The 14,889-nt window shown below is 42.3% G+C and overlaps 1 protein-coding gene across 2 annotated transcripts in view; it reads right to left on the bottom strand.

Moving 5' to 3' along the window:
- Positions 1-2,582: 2,582 nt before the first annotated feature.
- Positions 2,583-14,889, bottom strand: part of ntrk2a (neurotrophic tyrosine kinase, receptor, type 2a) — a 61,575-nt gene continuing 49,268 nt past the window's right edge. For both annotated transcript variants that reach the window (XM_072682359.1, XM_072682360.1), the window contains 5 exons: positions 13,879-14,009; positions 12,893-13,065; positions 12,153-12,393; positions 7,334-7,492; positions 2,583-6,193 (listed from right to left, as the gene is read on the bottom strand). In XM_072682359.1, the coding sequence (XP_072538460.1) occupies positions 6,008-6,193; positions 7,334-7,492; positions 12,153-12,393; positions 12,893-13,065; positions 13,879-14,009 (890 nt within the window). In that variant the 3' untranslated portion in view covers positions 2,583-6,007. The remainder of the gene's footprint in view (positions 6,194-7,333; positions 7,493-12,152; positions 12,394-12,892; positions 13,066-13,878; positions 14,010-14,889) is intronic.

The raw sequence follows: 14,889 nt of genomic DNA, 5'->3' as shown, positions 1-14,889 counted from the left end.
ACATATATGTGAGTATGATAATATGTGATGTATAGCCAGAAACCAGCCTCTGGCAGCATTCCCAAGGAATCTTAACCCATTCCTCATGGCCAGTGGCCTCCAGTTCACTAATATTCTTGGGTTTGCTGCTTCAACCACCTTCCTCAAATCCCACCTAAGATTTTCTATGGGGTTCAAGTGTAGGCGACTGTGATGACCCCTCCAGAATCTTCCAGAACTTCTTCTGAAACCAAGCCTTGGTGGACTTTGAGATGTGTTAGGGGATAACCGTCCTGCTGGATGGTCCGATGACTCCCAAGCTTCAGCTTCCTCACAGAAGGCATGACGTTTTTACCTAGGATTTCCTGCTGCTTGATTGAATCCATCTTGCCCTGATTCCACATGCTGCAGGTCTCCACTTCCAGAAGAAGCAAAGCAGCCCTAGATCATCACTGAGCCACCGCCATGTTTCACTGTGGGCAGGGTGTTTTTTTCAGCGTATGCTTCATTCTTCCTTCTCCAGACATAATGCTGATTAGAACAGAATCCCAAAGCATCTGTAGAGCAAAAAAATGGAACTTTATGGGTGTGTTTGGACCAGCTGTGTGTCTAGAGGAAGAAGAATGAAGCATATGTTGAAAAGAATGGCAAAGAATTGCCAAATTTCTAACCTATACTTTCTACAGCGTTTACATTTACATTTAGGGCATTTAGCAGATGCTCTTATCTGGAGTGACTTTCAAAAGTGCTTCACTATTTACTCAAGAAATACCTCAGCTAGTTTGAATAGACTAAAATTCAAAGATCACTCTAAGCTTAGATATGACTAAACACAAGTCAATATGGAGACCATAGTACTCTACTATTCGCCCAAGTACTCTCGGAAGAGATGGGTCTTCAGGCTGCGTTTGAAGACAGCGAGCGACTTCGGACGCTTAGGGGAAGTTCGGTGCAGGACAGAAAAAAGCCTGGACGCTTGTCTTCCAGCAGTTATGCATACACTGCGAGTCATTTAATGGAGTGCCATTTGAGTCAACGAAACTGTTATTACTTTTATTGAAGATTTAAAAAAAATGCAAAATACTATTAAAGTTTAAACCCTTTAACAGCCCATGATCTCGCCTGTGGGCCGAAAGTGTTATTGGTTAAACTTCTATTACCAAAGAATAGCCCCACCAGTTTCTACAGCAGTCCCTGCATTAAGGGGTGAACATTAAATATATCTCAATATGTCTTTTCTTCATTATCCTAGTTTACATGTATTTTTATTGTGTGCTAGAGATGAGTTTTTAAAAGGTAAAGGTGCACGTATTTGTCACTGTACAGTGTACAGCGAAATGTGTGCTCCGCATTTAACCCATCTGGTAGTGAACACACACTCACACACACACATGTGTTAGGGGCAGTGAGTACACACACACACACCCAGAGAGGGCAGCCAACTCCAGCGCCCGGGGAGCAGAGAGGGTAAAGGGCCTTGCTCAAGGGCCCAACAGTGGCAGCTTGCCGAGCCCGGGAATCGAACCCACAACCCTGTTATCGACAGCCCGGAGCTCTAACCGCTGAGCCACCACTGCCCCTGATCTAGGGCTTTATAAATATAAAGTGTCTTGCTGAAGAGAACGCAATATAATTTTTATCTTCTGAGGATCCGAGTTTATATGCCTTTATTCAGCATCGATAATTTGTTGTTTTCACTGCCCTAGATCAGGTCCGTCAAGTATAATATCCACCTCAATATGCAAAAAAATAAAATAAAAAAAGAATGAAAAAAAAGTAAAAAAAATACAAATAATTAAATAAAATTATTAAAACAATAATCATGGAAATGTAATTGACTGTTAAAAATGTTGATAACATGGAGCAGGATCACCAGTTTTTAATACACTGTACCCCGACAAATTCCCTTAAGCACCCCAGGGTTTAGTGAGAAGGGCTGGATCACTGAGATGGGCTGGCATTCCAGACAGCATCTGAGCAAAACGATAAGCTTAAATGGTGGAGCGAGCATCACAGTGAGCACTCTCTCTATCAGCCAGTTCAGATGATCTTAACTCTAAGAAGCCTTCTGGGAAACTAGGCCCAGACTAGTGCGGCCAGTGCCTAGGGGCCTTTGAGTCTCAGACCACAAAGCCCAAGGTGTCTCAAAGCAGTCCAAAGATCTCATGAGACCACAATCGCTCCCTGTTAATGAGGTGGAAAATATGAGATTTTAAGTTTTTGAGGATTATCTAACTGAATTGATGGGGGAAAAAAACACTTGACTTGGTGAAAAGAAAATATTACAAATCAGCGTGTCCTTCTGGTACAGGTCTTTACTAATCACTCAGTGATGTCAGTAAGGAAGAATAGTTGGTTACTTCAGTGTCTTTCGTTGTACATCATCTGTTCTGACATGCTCTCAGCCAGCAGTCAATAGCACATAAAGAACAGAGCTGTAAATCAAGCTGTTATGTGGCCTTAAGTCAATAGGCTCCGGCCATGTCGTTTAGGCCTATTTGTACTCAGTAGTATTGACAGCTCTATAAATATAATTTACTGTAGCTTCCACAATATATGTATACAGCTGTATAAACACACACACACACACACACACAAATGAATATGGTAAGACATGACACTTTTTATTAAATACAATGCATCACAACCGCCTCAACGTCATTGAGAGCATCGGATCATATGGATACACGTATCGTAACACTAATGCCATGTTTTTGTGTGAATGGGGTTTTTGCTTTAGAACGTGTAACCGCGTATACTATAAAGACACCTGCTAAAATAAGAGACGCTTCGTTCTCTCTGCGCATGGGTACTGTCAGAAGCTCCTCCACCACGGTCCTGTCCTTCAGGCCTGGACTCAGGTGAAGGCAACAGGGAAGCAGCTTCCTCCTATCCATCCTGCTGCTTCACCAACGCTAACGATGAAGAGGTGTTCAGAAGATACGTCCTCAGGGCTGGAGAGTACAAGGTCCACAGCTTGCGTCTAGATGGCCTGACTATAGACAGTGGAGTGGCTTATAGACGATTTGAGGAGCATGTGAAGACAATGGTCCAGACAAAGGTCCAGTCCCAACTGGTGGATGGTTGCTTGATAGGTACTCACAGTTTTCTGTTCCATTATAGAAGTAAAAAGGATGAGTTTAAACGTAAGGCAAGGTCAGCTCCTTTAGTACAGCCTAATCGTCCTTCTTTTCTCTCCATACATTTCCTGCTTTGGTTATCTTTCCACCCAGGATGTCGTCACCGTCATGCAAAAACCTTGTATCAAAAATGGCGTTAATTTTACAGTTTTAATGGAAGTAAAGGTAAAGGTAAAAGGTAAGTCAATGTAAAAGGTCATTTTGGTGCATTTGTATTGGTCCATTTATCATGACATTTTGACTGTGAATGTGAAGAACAACTGGCAGATTTAAATGATGTCAAACAAACAAGGTTTTTGCATGATGGCGCTGATATGATCTATTCCAGCAAGCCAACAGGAAAAGATTGTCAAGAAATGTTAACATGGCTAAACCTCTTAGCAGTTTTGGTCAGATACTAAATGTTGGGGTATTTTCCCAAAACGTTTGACCAACAATAGCAATGGGTTCAGTCGTGTTAGCATTATTGGCCAGCTGAAAGAACATATACTGTAAACTCAACAGTTAGCAGTATACAAATGAGATCATGCTAACAAGAGCCTACCAAACGTCCTTCCACATTAGCAACATTAGCATTTTTGGTCGAGTTCACTCCTGGGAACATACATTCAATCTGATATATCTATATATCTATATATATATTTAAAGCAATTTATAGACAAAAACAAAACAATTAAAAAGTGCATCAGGTTAATAAATAAGAACAGAAAGTCATAAACAATGAAACAAACAAGTAGGAAGAGATAATTTAACACAATTTAAGCATCTTTCATGACAACTGGGAGCTCAGAATTTTCCTTCAATTCTTCATGAAACCTCAGCTGCATTAGCGAGCGTCTGGCTTAAAGCTTGTAGAATGTAAAGCTTTATTGGTTAGTCTGTAGGCTGTGGCAATTAACGTACCATTAACGTAGCAGCGGAAAATGACATGAACGCATGAAAGTCTTGCACAAAACAGCTTTACAATTTTCCAATTTTCCAGGGAACCCTGTGCTTAGCGATACAGCAAACATAGCATATTGTCGCTGTCTCTGAAATGGCAACTTTACAGAACAAAAAAATAAAATCTAAGCTTTCAGTGCAAGTTAATGAAACAGAATTAGAGCTTATTCACCAATGTTCTTTTAAAAACCCACTTCCGAAATTCTGACTATCACCAATGTTTTTTTAGTTGGGATTTGTTCAATTTACGAGGACAATGGGATCCATCATTATGAGAGCAGAGCTGTGATCAATTCTGCAGTTTAAAACACATCATGAATCGGACTTTTGGTAAGACGGGTTTGTCGTGAACGAGGCCCACTGTTTTCCAAGTAATTCAAAAAATCCAAAAGAAAAAAAAGACAAAAATGTGCAACACTGATGATATGAAACTGAGGGAAACCTTAAAAACACTGGTGCTGCCATGTTAACATCATATCACGTAATTGGAACTGGAAAAAGCCATAACCTCTGATTTTCCAAGCGGGAATTATGAATTGAATTCTCCCTCTTAGGAAGGTGGAAAACTTCTCGGTGCCCACTCAGTCGTGAACGCAGCATTACACAAGCTTTGCCCCTCACTTTCTCACTCGGAAAACATCCTCCTGCCTAATTCACTGAGATTTGCCTACAACTAAGCAAGGATGAACAAATGTGGAAAATCAGAACTCATGGAACTGTATGAGTTTTTATTTTTTTGCTATTTCTTGTGGTTACAGTTGTTATTAAAAGTGCACTGCTAAGAGAGAAAGAAGAGTCTGAGGCCTGTATAATGATATAATGATAAAGACAATAAATAAAACTGTTATATGGGGCTGAGTTTTCTATTCTTTTTCTTCCTTTTTTCCTGTTTTCCTCCTCTCCTCCACGTTCTGCATGGGTCTTTGGGGAATAGGTGCTAATAGCAGACATTAGTACTGTAATGAAATATATATTACACCATAACAGCTGCGTAACCCTTGCCTTGGGCACTACATCACTGCTTCAACTGAGTGGTAAAGCAGGAGGAAGGGGGGTGGAGAGAGGGAGAGAGAGGGAAGCAGGCCATAATTTAGCCTACCCCATCATAATCAGCCACTCAGGGTAATTGGGCTCCTGTCCTAAATGCACGCTAACAGTATTGAAACATGGGCATGGCTTCGTCTCAAATGACTCAATATCCCCTCCAGTAGTGCACTATTAGGAACAGGGCTGCCTTGAAGGCTCCTGGCGCTCCGGACACTTTGTACTGAGCCAATATGCCGTATGTAATTTGGCCGATGGATAATGCGCACGCTTCACGTTCTGTAAAAGTCTCTACTTTGTGAACGCATATTGATCGCAGTCTTTTCCTCAACACCAAGGCAAAAGTATTGTTTATTATGTAGCTGTGTGTCCCAATGCTGCTCTCAAGCTCTTTGCTTCGTGATCACATTGATGTACTGTATGCGCTTGGGAAGGAAGGGAAAGGGTGGGATGAGATTCCTTTTTCCACATCGGACGCAGTCCTGGTTCATGGTGTACGGTTATGGTATCTTTTCTCTTCAGCTTTCCCAATTCCACATCATGGAGAGTGCTCTTCCCGAAGTCCCGGAGACGAGTATGCACTTCTTTTACAGTCGAGACTGGACGATATTTACAGGGACGCAGAATTCCACGTGACTGTACAGCAAAGTGTCCGAGAAGGGATCCGATTGCACGGAAGAAAAAAAACTCCAGAAATGTTAGATTTCAGTGTCATGTTTCACTTCTTGCTCCTAATACTGATAGATGAGGCTCCTGCTGCCTACCAGGCTACACAATTAGAATGACAGGAGCAGGACAAGAGGGAGGGGGAGGGAAACAGGAGAGCGGGACAAGGTAATTGAGGCAGTTTTGGGATCCATACACACACGCACACACACACACAGAGGCACACTCCCGCTCTTTCAGCCCAGGATGTCCAGGTAGACGGGCGAGGCCTTGGCCAGGTTGAGCAGCAGGTTGTGGATCTCTTTGATGTTGAGGCGAGTGTGTGGCTCCCTCTGCCAGCAGCCTAGCATCAGGTCATACACCTCCTTGGGGCAGGTGCGTGGCCGCTGCAGCACACGACCCTGAGTGATGCACTCAATCACCTGTGGAGGGGTGGGAAATGAGCGTCAGTTGAAGCAAAGGGAAGAAATGTGATGGGTGCTAAGATTTCTAGCTAGGGCTGGGTGATATGGGAAAATATCTTATACCGATATATCAAGTGGTTTAGTAGCAATTTTCAAGCTAAGGTATTAAGCATGTCCACCAAATTGAGCCTTACATGGCTTAAGTCAGGGTTCCCTTTAAATCTAAATAGTATTACAGACAAACAAAAGGCTTGCTCTAATGTAACATGCAAAAATAACATCCCAGTCAGGGGGAGGGTTCAGAACTAACAACAATGTGATTAGGAGCAATCATGGTCAGGTGAAGTGTTTAGAACCAATCCCAATCAGGGGAAAGGGTTCAGAACAAATAACACTATGATTTCAACCAATCACAGTCTGGGAGAGTTCAGTACAAACACCACTGTTATTTAAAAAAATCACAGTCAGGGGAGGGGTTCAGAACAAACAACACTGTGATTAGAACCCATCATGGTTAGGGGAAAGGTTCAGAACAAACACCACTGTGATTAGAACCGATCATGGTTAAAGGAAGGGTTCAGAACAAACACCACTGTGATTAGAACCCATCATGGTTAAAGGAAGGGTTCAGAACAAACACCACTGTGATTAGAACCCATCACGGTTAGGAGAAAGGTTCAGAACAAACACCACTGTGATTAGAACCCATCATGGTTAGGGGAAGGGTTCAGAATAAACACCACTGTTATTAGGACCAATTGCAGTCTGGGGAAGGGTTCAGAACAAGCACTGTGATTACAACCAATCATGGTTAGGGGAAGAGATAAGAACAAACATCACTGAAATTAGGACCAATAACAGTCAGGTGAAGGGGTTTAAAACAAACACCACTGTGATTAGAGCCTATCACAGTCAGGGGAAGGGTTCAGAACAAACACTTTGATTAGAACCACATGAGACAAACAATGCATTGATCAAGAATTCTGTTCAGAGGGTCTGAGTTCTGTTCTGTTGCTTTGAAATAGTGACTTTGGCTTAACCATGCGTTCTTTTCTGTAAACTACATAACACAGCACTCCGTATAGTGCAGACCTATTCCACAGAGCCCTGCCTATACAGCTAGTAGGAGTGTGTGTGTGTGTGCGTGTATGCTTATACCTCGTTGTTGGAGAGCTGATACCAGGGCTGTTTCCCGTAGGTGAATATTTCCCAAAGCACCACTCCCAGACTCCAGACATCACTCTCGGTAGTGAACTTCCTGTACATGATGCTTTCTGGGGGCATCCAACGGATTGGCAACATGGTGTGTCCGCCCACCTTTATGACATACATATAAAAGATCAAATGTGTCACAAAATACAGAATTAGTCAGATAAACAAACTGAAAAACATGGTCATTAGTCAGAAAAAACAAGTCCTGTACTTTAGGATATTCATGGTCATTTGAAAACGTGATGACACACAAAGGTATTTGGTCAAGACCCTCTTTGCCAATTTTGAAGGAAAGACATATGCAGAGCGACTGGAAAGTAAAGGCCTTTGTTTTGAAGTGCATTCCAACATTTTCTCCATGTATTTATCAAGAAAAAACATTGCCTTAGCCGATAAGATGGAATTTTTCTAAAGATAAAATTCCATTGTATTTACGAAGCCGGAGCCAAAGTAATACGGTAACTTTTGGAACGCTGTAGTCTGCCGGGGGAATTGGACTGACCTAAGCCTCAACCCCAAAAACCCATCGCTTCATTTATTAGCTTTTCCATAATGCTCTTGCACTGAAATATTAATTACGTATTTGTAGTGCAGTATGTGGATTAGCCTCATATTAATTGTTTTAACATACTGGACTCATCAAATATTAAGGGCCAAAGCTTTTAGGCTTCTTCACCCGGCCCACAGAGGCTAGAGGCTCTATTGAGTGGGAGATTCTCTGAAAAAGCAGTCCAGAAGACCAATACTACGAGGAACCTCACTGTCTGACACACACACACACACACACACACACACACACACACACTCACCCACAGGCATAAGAATATCTGCCAAGGCTTTTAATGTTGTGTACTGATATATGTTATAGACCTTCTCGCTATGAGCGTTTTCTAAAGGCACTGCTTTACATATGCTAACTGGTCACTTTATGAAAAGGCTGAAAGGATGAAAAGACTAGCATGGCCAGCTCAAACTGGCCTAGTTGAACAGACTAGTTCTTGACAAGCAAAGGGTATGTTTTTGATTAGCTGGTCTGCCAGCATGACTGCCCTAATCACACTAGTCAACTAGCAATGATCAAGCAGGCTGACCACTATGACGAGCATGGCGTAAGGCTAATTGATCAGCATGACCAGAAAGACCAGGCTGGTACACCAGCATGACCAGCTTGACAAAAGTAGTCAACCAGTATGACTAACCTGACAACCAGCTTAAATGGATATATTTAACCAACATATAATCACTAAATATATCCAAGATGTAGGAACTTGGAAAGGAAATAGCTTTCAATAGAAATCAATGTAAAAAGACATTTATGCGTTTCTATTGGTTCATTTATCATGACATTTTGACACAATGTCAAGAACAACTGTCGGACTCACATTATGACACAGTGAGCACATTCTGACCACTGACAAGGGGGCTCTAGGTCTAATGTTAAACAGTGATTTTTACTCCTTTAATGCAATGGCAATGAGTAGCACATTACATGTTATAGCACAGTGGTTTCTAAAAAAGCCGGACAAAACAAACTACATGTGATTCATCGAATGAACACTGCCTCTTCCATTTGTCTTGGCTGGGACAGTTATCAGCCAACACAGTGACCATGCAGACTCAGCATCTGTGTCCTCTAGCATCCAAGCCCTGCGTTTACAAATCCATTGCTCAGCTTTTAAAGCTTCATGAGGTTTATGAAGTCTGATAACCACCGTGCTGAACGGTGCAGAGCGCTGCTAGGCCGTAGTTGAGGCTGTACACTTGTAATTCTCAGGCAGGTCAGTAATAACACTACAGCGATTCATGATGTCACTGGTGGGGTTTCATAAAGCTTCATAAACTCACTTACCGAGGTCTATGAAGTTTCATAAGGTCAGCGATCGCAATCTACAAGGCTCCATAAAAATGCCATTCAGAGGCAGATTGCCGCATTACACAACCGGCTTTCACAACGAGGCTCCGCCCCTTGGCCGCTGGCTTTTCACAGCAGCTGTTTCTATGGAAACTGATGTTCTATAGGGCTAATCAATTCTGCGCCTGAGGCCGTAACACACACGCAAGCACACACTCACACACTCACACTTTCTTCTGACTTGCATTACAATCACACAGAAGGGGCCGGGTTCTGCTCTGGACTCATGAGCTGGATCAGTGTGTGATCACGTGACTGGTCCTCAGAAATGCTTGAACTTGAGTAAACTTACTGGCAAGGCATCACTTTGGGCAACTGCAATCGCATCCAGAGCCAATATTTTACACTGGTGTCTAAAATAATTTTAAAAAGGAGAATAACCTTATTTATAAGCAACACAAACTGAAAAAAGGTAGAACAAGCAAAAGAAATAAAGGAAACGAGAAAAAGAGAGAGAAAGAAAGAGAGATATGAACTCAAGGTGGAGTAAATGTTAGCTAGTTAATGCAAAGTGGGGGAATCCTGGGGGATTGTGATGTTGACCACCTTGGTAAGTGTTCATTTCCCAAGGCAAAACTTTCTAGTGAAGGCCCAGGTTGTTTGTATCTGTAGTAATAACACAACAAATTAAATGGATGTCTAACTTATTTTAGACTAAATGGACGGCCATATAAATGCTTTACTAGTTGTGACATGACAACCATTAACTCAGAACAGACTGTTCCCTGTTTGTGTAGGGAACAGGGAGTGTGAGAAAGAGAGAAAAAAAGATATGAACTCAAGGTGGAGTAAATGTTAGCTAGCTATTGCAAAGTGGGGGATCCTGGAGGATCGTGACCCAGAACACCTTAGTAAGGGTTAAATCTTTAAGCCATACATTTCTGGAGAAGGCCCAGGTTGTTCCTGTCTGCAGTAATAACACTTAATACAAAATGAAGGCGTGGCTAAACTACTATAGACTAAACGGACGGTCATGTGACATCACGACCATGAACTCAGACCAGACTGATTGTGCAGCTAAGTTGCCACATACAAACTTTGTTTTAAAACAATGTTTCCCAAGATATGAGCTCTTTAAATTATTATATCAAACTGCATCTTAATTGTCTGTAGTTACAGTGAATCCAATGACAACAGTGACATCACAACATTAAACCCACTCACAGTTGGTCTATCTCTTTCTTTACACTTCCTTATCCATCTCGTTTGCTCTCTCCTCACTCTCCCTTTCCCCCCTCTTCCCTTTCTGGTGCCTCTACTTCTCTACCTACACCCCCCACCCCCAACCCCGTCCCCCCTCTGTACTCTGTGGATGGCGGATGGGGAGGTGAATGCTAATCACAGTTCTTTAATGACTTTTTCAGTTTCTGTCTGCCGGTGCGGGCGCTCTTGTCCTTTTCCCTCTTTGTCGCCATGGAAACCCCCCTTTCCTGTTCCCATGTCCACCCCTCCAACCCCCTCCCATCCCCTTTAATCGGAGAGAGACTTACTGACAGTGAATGTGGGGCCACACACACACACACACACACACACACATACAGACAGACATGCTCACGCACATAAACACTGCTGACATCACAGAGGGGACTGGGTACAGTCAGGATGCCTTTGCCGACCAGTCCGTCCTGCTCAATAAATGCGGCGAAAAAGAATATGGAGGGCTTATTGATCTGGACTTATTTTCAGTGCGTCTGGATCTTATGTTGCAAGGCTCGTGCTCTGCATTAGGCGTGAAGCTTGTGCGGCTTCCTCCAGTACGCGTTTAATGTACAGACAGCTGAAATCAGTAGGGCCGAGGGTCAACAAGCTAAAAGGCTCAGGTTTCTCCTTTATCTCCTTTATCATGACCTCTGCTTTGGTTTCTAACCAGCGGCGTCGGAAGTAGCGAGGCTGCCGGAAGTCATTCCAATGGAACGAGAGCCAGCGGTGCTGAGTGGCGAGCAGCGCGGTAGTGGTTTCTGCTGCGATGCAAGTGATCTGAGCAATGCAATGAAGTCTAGGCCTCAACTTAATGTAAATCACTGTGTGTGTGCTGGCCCTATGAGCATCAGGAGATAACCAGTCTACGACAGCATGACTGGCTAATGACTGCTGTCTCAGCCGGTAGAATAGACCACCCTCTCCATCCACAACTCAGCTAGTCAGGATAGGTGTCTGTTATCTGATGTAAGTGAGTGTCCAAGAATGATGCGTTATTGACAGTTTGAGAAGATGTGGTTGGATGGTTTTATGTGACAAGGCAGAAGCATGTGCTAGCTTACATACTGTGTGATGGGGGAGTCGTAGAGTGGGAACTGGCTAAAAAGAAACTTTTTAAAAGAAATTTTAAGATTATCATTTTTATTAGAAGATTATTATTTTTTGTCATTTTTATTTTTATTGTTTTTTCATAGTTTTTATTTGTACTGCATGTTTTTAATACGTATTTCATTGTAAAGTGCTTTGACCTAGTGATACTCATGTGCCCAGAGCAGTGAGCACTGTGGAGCTGAGAAGGTTAAAGGCCTTGTCCTACCACTGCCTCAAAAGTATGTGTCAGAAGTGGGATTCTTCTTCTTCTTATTGCTATTATTGTTATTATTACTATCATGATCAACATTAGTCTTAAAAAATTGTAATAGAAATTCTGTACAATGAACCAATACATCAGCCCAGAATTTCCACAGGTGCATTCCTGATTGTTATCATTGTTGTTGTCATAGTGTTAATATTGTTGTAATTAACTACCTCTGCTGTTACTGTTGTTGAATATGTTCAGCTCCAGTAGAGCTGTAATTCAGTTCCTGCTCAGGGAGCTCTTTTAGAGATAATGATAGACAGGAAGTGACACTGAGAGAAGGGAAGAGCCCTCACCCGGTAGTAGTCTGTGCTGTAGACGTCGCGCGACATGCCGAAGTCTCCTATTTTCACCAGCAGGTTCTCGCCCACCAGGCAGTTCCTTGTGGCCAGATCTCTGTGTACAAAGTGCTGTGAGGCCAAATAGACCATGCCTGCTGCGATCTGCTGAGCAATGTGCAGCATCTGAGACTGAGTCAGCTCAGCCTGCTGCTGCACCTGACCATCTGCCATCAGCACCGCGTCAGGACCATGAGCCCTGCAGAGAGAGAGAGAGATACAGATCATTTTAATCTAGACGTAACTGTAATAGAGCTTCAGTCTGGCCTGAAATCAGCCCAGGAACATTCTGCCCAAATCCGACTCCACCTACACCACCAAGTCCAGGATCCAAACCCGACAAACATTTGAGAAATGACATCCGTGACGATGCCAGAGCAGACACATACATCTCTAATTGTAACTCAGTACCGTCACGTCAATAAAGTCAACTGATGCAAATTCAATTGAATTGAGTTAGACATGGAAGACCCCCAGTAAGCAGCAGCTACCGTGAATAGTGCTTCCCCCTACAGAAAGATTAGAGCTGTAGGGGGTGGGGGGTAACAGGTTTCAGAATGATCCCACCCCCACATCCCACCCCACCCCTATCATTTAACAGATCATGGGCCCAGGGAAAGGATGTGACCAAGCACTATTGGAAAATAGCTTATATCACTCTCTCTTTTTCACACACACACACACACACACACACACACCTGAGGAACTTGTTGAGGTCTCCATGCTTCATGTACTCAAACACCATAATGAGGGGGTCACTCTCCACACACACGCCGTAGAAGGTGACGATGTGTTCGTGCTGTAGGTTGGTCAGCAGCTCTGCCTCACGATGGAAGTCTTTACGTGCATTTTCGCTGGCTTCTTTCAGGGTCTGTACACACACACACACACACACAGACAGTCAAACACATTCATATTTAGACACATAACTGTGGCTGGTTGAGGCAAGGTATGTTCTTTTACAGCTACAGTACTGTTACAGAAAGCTACTTAACGTTATTAGAAGTTAATTATTAAAAACACTATATAACACTATATAGTGTTATATATATATATATATATATATACTATATAATATACTATATAACATATATATATATATACACCTAAATGAGGCATCCCAAAGTCAGAATGCGTTTGAAAGAATGATTGACACTCGGTTCCTTAGACTGGTTATTAGAAGCACAGGCTCTGACTTTAAACAATTGCCCTGCACTAGGCATCTATGTGCCGAAGAAGTCTAGCCATTGATACTCAACAGCACAAACCAAGAGTTAGCTAAAGCGCCCTTTACCCTTTACAGCATGATTTCAAGCTGTGGTTTCTTAACGCTGAGGTTGCCTTTATTTTAAATGAGAACTGTATCTGTTATCTAAATGAACTTAAACAGGAAAAAAAAACATAGTGCATCCAACAATAGTGGAAACATTGGTACCCAGTGGTAGCGAATTAGACTGCTGAGGCCCGCAGAGCCACACTGAATGAGCCAGGAAAAAAAACATAGCGCATCCAACATCAAACAAGGCCTCTATTTCATAGCAAAATAAAAAACAGTTCTCTAAAGTTCTCTCTGACCAATTTCAGAGTAAATGTACAGGTAGACGTTTAGTTTAAGTGTGTTCAATTAGATTTCTCTCTCTAAGACAACAGATTCAGCTTAATGTACTGTGTGTGGCTGTAGTACCTTTACGGCCACAAGGATCTTCTCCTGGTCAGGTGAGAGGTTATAACACTCAGCCAGAAACACTTTTCCAAAGGCTCCTTCGCCCAGTTCCCTCTTCAGAACGATGTTGTGCCTCTTAATGTGCTGGACAACTGAAAAACACACACAAACACCATGGGTGACCGATACACATCACTCAAAATTCCATTCAGCATGAAAAGGTTGTCATAAGCCACTCCCCCTCCCTGTTCACTTCACTCTGATAGCACCCACATGCCTCACTGACAGCTGTTCAGAACTTTGCTACCATCGACAATTTCTTTTATTTCTATGTAGTTTTAACAAACACAGTCTTAAAGCAATAGTTTTGCATGCAAATCTAATTAGCATGATTTATCACAGTTCCTCGATTAGCAGTCGATCAGCCAAGACATGTTTGGTGTTTTGCGTATAATTCTTTAGTCACAGTGGGAGATGCTAGGCTAAAATTGCTAACAAACACTGGGTCCAGATTATCACTAATAGCATCTCTATAATTGAAAAAATGCTCATATCTTCATTTACTTGCATCAAACATCTACCAAGCCAAGACATGTTTGGTATCTGACGGGTGATTCTTTAGTTTAGAGCAGGAGATTCTTTAGTTACAAAGGAAGATGCTAGGCAAAAGTCGCTGGCCAACACTGGGCCTAGACTGTCACCTATCCCATCTCAATGAATAAATGCTCAAATCTTAATTTATTTGCGTCAAAAATCTACCAAGCTAAGATATGTTTGGTATCTGAAGTGTAGTAGTTACAAAGGGAGATGCTAGGCTAAAGTCATTACCAAACACTGGGCGTAGACTGTCACCAATCTCATATCAATGAATACATGCTCAAATGCTCAACCAAAAAGCTACAGAAACATACAAACAAAAAGATTTAGTAGACCTATTAGACATCATTTAAACAAATCATCTAAAACGGGAACTTCGTTGCCATCAGTCGGCTCTGCAGAGAAGTTTATTTTAGTTTTTATAGGCTAAAGTAA

The sequence above is a fragment of the Salminus brasiliensis genome, chromosome 6, assembly GCF_030463535.1.
Source record: "Salminus brasiliensis chromosome 6, fSalBra1.hap2, whole genome shotgun sequence".
Taxonomy (NCBI): Eukaryota; Metazoa; Chordata; class Actinopteri; order Characiformes; family Bryconidae; genus Salminus; species Salminus brasiliensis.
Note: the sequence above shows the minus strand (reverse complement) of the source record. Positions and strands in the feature narration are given on the sequence as shown.